The sequence below is a fragment of the Clupea harengus genome, chromosome 26, assembly GCF_900700415.2.
Source record: "Clupea harengus chromosome 26, Ch_v2.0.2, whole genome shotgun sequence".
Taxonomy (NCBI): domain Eukaryota; kingdom Metazoa; phylum Chordata; class Actinopteri; order Clupeiformes; family Clupeidae; genus Clupea; species Clupea harengus.
Window position 1 is genome coordinate 4,072,566 of NC_045177.1, and position 7,056 is coordinate 4,079,621.

The 7,056-nt window shown below is 38.5% G+C and overlaps 1 protein-coding gene across 1 annotated transcript; it reads right to left on the bottom strand.

The window, feature by feature from the left end:
* Window positions 1–289: 289 nt before the first annotated feature.
* Window positions 290–2,231, bottom strand: LOC116219787 (zinc finger protein 239-like). The gene is made up of 3 exons (XM_042703836.1): window positions 2,044–2,231; window positions 1,006–1,297; window positions 290–921 (listed from the first exon to the last, which is right to left on the bottom strand). Exons 1-3 carry the CDS (start codon window positions 2,229–2,231, stop codon window positions 379–381), a joined length of 1,023 nt encoding a protein of 340 aa, XP_042559770.1. The 3' UTR covers window positions 290–378.
* Window positions 2,232–7,056: the final 4,825 nt, after the last annotated feature.

Below are 7,056 nucleotides of genomic sequence, written 5' to 3' on the forward strand. Positions count from 1 at the left end.
TAATGATAATACATGATGGACTATCAGGGGAGCACACCATTTCAATAGGTCCTCTGGTGTCTCTTGAGAGCAGACATCCTACTAAAGGTCTTTCCACACTGAGAACACTGATGGGGCTTTTGCCCAGTATGGATCTTCATGTGTGTTTTTTTTTTCAAATTCAATTTATGTTTTAATCTCTACCCCAACACACGTTTCAAAGTAAAACAAATACTTCATCTTGTACATCAAACGTGGTTTAAAACTCAGCTCATCAAGAAATATTTCAGGAAGTGATACTCCATCATGTATTAGCGGGGCAGCATATCATTTGAATGGATCCTCTGGTGTCTCTTCATACATGACATTTGCCTAAAGCTCTTTCCACACTGAGAACATTTATGTGGTTTTTCCTCCAGTATGTGTAGTCTGATGGACGATGAGATTAGATCTATTCCTGAAACCCTTCCCACATGTAGTACACTTATACAGATTTTCCCCAGTATGGATCCTCTGGTGAGTCTTGAGAGTACAGATTCGAAAAAAGGCCTTCCCACATGTACTGCACTGATGGGGCTTTTCCCCAGTATGGATGCTCTGGTGTATCTTGAGAACAGACAATTGACTAAAGGCCTTCCCACATGTACGACACTGGTGTGGCTTTTCCCCAGTATGGATCCTCTGGTGTTTCTTGAGAGTAGACTTGTCACTAAAGGCCTTCCCACATGTACGACACTGATGGGGCTTTTCCCCAGTATGGATCTTCTGGTGTGTTTTGAGATTAGACACTTGGCTAAAGCTCTTTCCACATTGAGAACACTGATATGGCTTTTCCCCAGTATGGCTCCTCTGGTGCTTCTTGAGAGTAGACATTAGACTGAAGGCCTTCCCACATGTACTGCACTGATAAGGCTTTTCCCCAGTATGGATCCTCTGGTGTGTCTTGAGAACAGACAATTGACTAAAGGCCTCCCCACATGTAGTACACTGGTGTGGCTTTTCCCCAGTATGGATCCTTTGGTGTGCCTTGAGATGAGACAATTGACTGAAGGCCTTCCCACATGTACTGCACTGATGGGGCTTCTCTCCAGTATGGACGCTCTGGTGTATCTTGAGATCTGACATTTTACTGAAGGCCTTCCCACATGTACTGCACTGGTGAGGCTTTTCTCCAGTATGGATCCTCTGGTGTGTCTTGAGATTTGACATTTGACTGAAGGCCTTTCCACACTGAGAACACTTATAGGGCTTTTCCCCAGTATGGATCATTTGGTGATTCTTGAGATTAGACATTCGATTAAAGGCCTTCCCACAAGTACTGCAATGATGGGTTTTTTCTCCTGTGTGTATTTGTTGATGAATTGCAAGATTGAAACGTTTAGCAAATGTTTTGAAACACTGGGAGCATTCATGTTGTTCCTTCCTGGTGTCCAGTCGCTGATGTAATTCCTGGTATGAAGTCTTTCTGCACTGGGAGAGTTTGTGACGTCTCTCTTTGTTTCTTTTTTGCTCAGTTTTGCTTCTTTGGTTAGATTGGATCCTTTGATTGTCCTCTATAATATTAGAAAATAATTTGTCAGCCATATATTCTCTCTTCTCCTCTATCTGGTACATAATTTCAACAATAAAGGCAAACATACGCCTTTAAAGCATATTAATATATATGAATATGCTTTAAATATATATATATGAATATATATATATAGGTTATTTGCTAGAAAGTCTATTGGAAGTGACTTAGGATAAAAGTGTCTACCTAGAGACTTAATGTAAATGTGAACAGAGATACATACACATGAATTACAGAACTTCAGAAAAAATTATGGCAGACACTTTCTCTCTATTGAATGCAACTATCACTAAGATATACCCGCAGTGTTTCTGTTCTCTATAAAGGTGTCACATTGTGGAGCACAAGCTAGCCATTCTCATTCTCTACAACTCAAGTATTGTACATACAACACATTACAATAAACAAGCAACTTACTTGTAGGTGAAGAGTAGAAGTCACCATATTCTCTTGACTCAAATTCTTCTTCATCTTTGATTTCCATTGGTGAATACTTTTCTTCTTTCAAGGTCATGGTGGGAGACGTGTACATTTCAATCTTGCATTCATATTCCAGTCCCGGCTTTTCTTCTACCGTCTTAAATGTAGACGGATACAGTGGTAGGAAATCATCCAATTCTTCTTCTTTTATCTCTTTCTTCACTGAAGTCGGCAGTTCTGAAGTTTCAGTAAATCCAGACATTTCTGACTTCAGTTCTGTTTTGGAAAAAGAAAATTGGTCACACTATTATCCTCTGCTGCAAGGACACAGTGAGAATCTGCAAAGATAGAACTACAGTTTAGTTGAAATGTAATCTGACTCTGTGGTGTTAATATATTGCTTCTTAATATATTGCTTCTGACCTACTATCTTACTGGATTCAAACCTAGCCAATCAGGTATAGGACCCTTTGGAATGCAAATTAGCATCATAAAGGTTTATGGGAAGGAATTTTAAAAACATAAAATGTGTATTTCATGATTTCAATTTGCATCTTTGTTATGAGGTTCAATCTCATATTGATAGAGACAGAACTTGAGTTTGGAGAGGATAGAGTTTGTTGACCTGTTTCAGAGGATATTTGTTTATAGCTTAATGTAATGTGGCTGTGACCTGAGAGTGGAATCTGAGGCCTTACTGTAAAGTAGTTGATATGACCTGGATCTGTGACTGCATAAGCTACTACATTACTGCAGAGAGGGGAGCAGTAGGTCAATCTACCCAGAGTCACCTTTCCTTCCACCATAAGGAACGAACAGACCCAGGCTTTTACAGAGCTGCAGTAACTGTTTGCCATTTCTGTTTACAATACTGTCATTGCTCTAAAGTGGTCTAAAGTGGTTTCCTTTGATTAATCTGTGCGTCATCAATGTATGTATTCCCATTTGATTAATCTGTGTGTCATTAATGTATGTATTCCCATTTGATTTAATATAATCTGATTCTATGTCAGTTCTCCTTCCATGCATTTCTCCCATAACCAAGACTGCGCCTTCAGATTGGAACTGTATAATTTCAGACTCATACAAGGGTATATAGTAATTATATTTATTATGGATTATAATTTCTGATTGTACTATTTGAAAGGGGAGTCGTATAGATGGCACACAAGTAAATGTGAAGATCTGAGGAAGTGAGTTCCTTTCATGACTTAATCCATGCATGTGATTTCCCCTTCTGTTCAGGATAAATATGACTTGCAAGTTTTTCTGTCAACAAAACAACAGTTCCCTCTGACCTTTTCATTTAAGTAAAATTATTGAAAGAAAAAAGACTGTTGACATTAAATAAATAGTTTTCCCCAAAACATGTGTGCCACAATTATTGGCACCCCTAGAAAAATCTTATAATTAAAATCTAACTGAAGTATATTTCCAGTCATGTTTTACATTTTAAGTTCACCTGTTTGATTAGGAACTCTTAAGATGTCAACCATGACTTCCTGTTCCACTGGCGTACAAATATGAGGTGACACAGGCCAAATTCCATTAGTCATTCATCACTATGGGAAAGACCCAAGAACACAGTCACGATGTGCGATGAAAAGTTGTTGAGCTGCACAAATCAAGAAATGGACACAAGAAAATCTCTAAACAGTGGAAAATATCCATTTCCACTATCATGGAAATAATTAAGAAGTTTAAAGCGACAGGAGATGTTAAGAATCAGCCTGAAGGGGATGTTTGTGTACATTGACCCCACTCACTGTGAGGAGGATGGTTCAACTGGCAAAATAATCTCCAAGGATCACAGCTCGAGAAATGCAGACATTAGTTGAGTCTTGGGGTCAGAAAGTCTCCAAAACTACCATCAGACGCCACCTACATCACAACAAGTTGTTCTAGAGGGTTGCCAGAAAAAAGCCTCTGCTGTCAATCAACAACAAACTAAAGCGCCTACAGTTTGCCAAATGTAAGTCAGACTTTCAATGGGACCGAGTTATATGGTCAGATGAGACCAAAATAGAGCTTTTGGGCAACAAACAACAAAGGTGGGTTTGGCGTAGACAGAAAGATATCCATACAGAAAAGGACCTCATACCCACTGTGAAGTATGGTGGCGGATCTTTGATGTTGTGGGGCTGTTTTTCTTCCAAAGGCCCTGGACATCTTGTTAGGATACATGGTATCATGGACTCCATCAAATACCAGCAGATATTAAATGAAAACCTAACAGTCCCCTCCAGTAAGCTTAAAATGGGCCGTGGTTGAACCTTCCAGCAGGACAATGATCCGAAGCATACCTCAAAATCAACACAAAAATGGTTCACCGACCGCAGAATAAAGGTTTTGCCATGGCCATAACAGTCCCCCGACCAAAACCCCATAGGAAATCTGTGGGATGAGCTGAAGCCGAGTCTACAAGCGTTGACCTAAGAATCTGAAGGATCTGGAGAGATACTACATGTAGGAATGGTCTCAGATCCTGTGCCATGTGTTTACCAACCTCATCACGCATTATAGGAGAAGACTTAGTGCTGTTACCTTGGCAAAGGGAGGCTGCACAAAACATTAAATTAAGGAGTGCCAATTTTGTGGCACACATGTTTTGGAGAATAATATTTATTTAATGTCAACATTAGAGATACTCTATCATGTATTAGCAGGGAAGCACATCATTTGAATGGATCCTCTGGTGTCTCTTCAGACATTTGGCTTAAGCTCTTTCCACACTGAGACGACTGCTCTGGCTTTTTATTTTATTTTTATTATATTTATTTTCATGTTTATCTTTTGACAGTTGGTGAGTATTTTGCTCAGCTAAACTGTTTGCAATCCTTTGATTAAGTACCCTATATTAGGAGCAGAACATAAATAAATGTAATTCACATAATTTAAAAAAAACGTATTTAGGGTTGAAGGAATGTTACAAAATACAAATATACACCAGATTGCAGTAGTGGGAGTACTCCCTGTGGTTAATACTCAGGTGCAGACCATACATGATTTCTCTTTCGATATGTTGCAGGAGTGGAGACATTGGGAGGTTTCCCTGATGTTGTTGTACCTATTAAATTCTGTCAGGAACACAAACTCATCCTCCACTAAGTTTCAGTGTAGAACTTGGATTTCAATGTCCTAGGAAACTAACATTTACATTTCCTGATGCAACAACATCATTCCAGTTTGTGTAAAAAGCATATTTGACATGAGAATGTTTAACAGATGAAATACAGAGTTCTTTATCATAAGGAATAGAGAGACATTTAGTCTCCCCCTCCCCTCCCCCCTCTGACAATAACAGATCCATGAGCTGTTGATGAGCCCACAGCCTTCAGATGAAGTGATGTTTAAGCCATGCGTCTAGGAAGCTTAACCAAACACTTTTTTTGTACTGTAAGCGCTAACTGCTGCTATTTATAGCTATTTCTGTGTTATGATGCACTCTTGATGGCAGCTCAATACTATGTTCTTTGTCATTCTACAGGTCTAGTCTATGTCAGACAACACCTTGACCGGAAGGTAGAGGCTGGAGCAAGTTGAACATTCATCAGTTGAAGATGATTTATTTTCCTCAATGAAGGTCAGAAGGTACAGGTTAGAAGGGTACCTAGCCTGTGTCTCAGTCAATATGGATCTGCTGAACTCCTTTCAGAATATCAAAAAACTGTCCCTGTAACTCAATACTGGCCTACCTGCCTCGGCTGCCTGCGAGCGACTCTTTAGCTGTGCTCGATTGCTGTTCACTGCAAAGTGAGCCCGGATGAACTCTACTCACCTTGAAAATCCCTCCCAAAATGTCCTCCCAAAAGTTCTTAAATGTTGTGTTGACATGTTTACTGTTTGACATGTTCTCCTTTAATAAAAAATAACTAGTTTTTGTATTGGCTTTATGACCCCTTGTCCTTTTTTGCACTATATAGGAGCGGCCCCCATCAAGTTGTTGAAAGTAACTAAGTAACTTTTACTTACAGTACATTTTAAATTAACTGCTTTTTACTTGAGTAGATTTTTAGATGAGTACAACATTTCAGTACTTTTTACACCTCTGAATTATATTTATAATGGATTATAATTTCTGATTGTAGTATTTGAAAGGTGATTCATATACGTAGATGGCACACAGGTAAATGTGAAGATCTGAGGAAGTGAGTTCCTTTTTTAACTTATCCATACATTTGATGTCCCTTTCCTGTCTGCCCATCTGGATTCATTCTGTTCTCTCCTACAACACTGAACTTTTTAAGACATTTTATTTCTGATTATATAATTTTAATTATATGTATTATTTGCTCAAATTGAAAATATAAATTGAAACAGTAAAGACAGAATGACAGCAGGCTCTTTCTCTCTTTAAAATGTAACAGACTGCAGATAGTGTCCCATGACTAAGGTATTTCCATAGTATCTCTATTCACAATGAAACTGACTGCAGATAGTGTCCGATGTGTAAAGTATTTCCATAGTATCTATATTCACAATGAAACAGACTGCAGATAGTGTCCCATGATTAAAGTTTTTCCCTATTATCTATATTCACAATGAAACAGACTGCAGATAGTGTCCAATGACTAAGGTATTTCCATAGTATCTCTATTCACAATAGAACAGACTGCAGATAGTGTCCAATGATTAAAGTATTTCCATAGTATCTATATTCACAATGAAACAGACTGCAGATAGTGTCCCATGACTAAGGTATTTCCACTAGTATCTCTATTCTCTCCACTGGTCAAGTAAAGCGCAAATTCCTAAAGTAACTTAACAAATGAACAGTCATGTTTTGTAAATGTAAATGAAACATTGCAATAGATTTGGTTTGAGTTTTACCAAACCAAATATTCAGCAACTTACTTGAGGGAGAGGAATCGTCATCACAATGTTCTGTTAAATCAAATTATTCTTCCTCTTTAATTTCCATCAGTGAATCATTTTCTCCTTTGCAGGTCAAGGTTGGTGACATGTGCGTCTCAGTCTAACAGTCATGAAACACTTTCTGGCTTTCAAATGTAACAGACTGTAGATAGGTTTCCATGATTGAGGTATCCCCATAGTATATCTATTCTCTCCATGAGACTCACATTTTG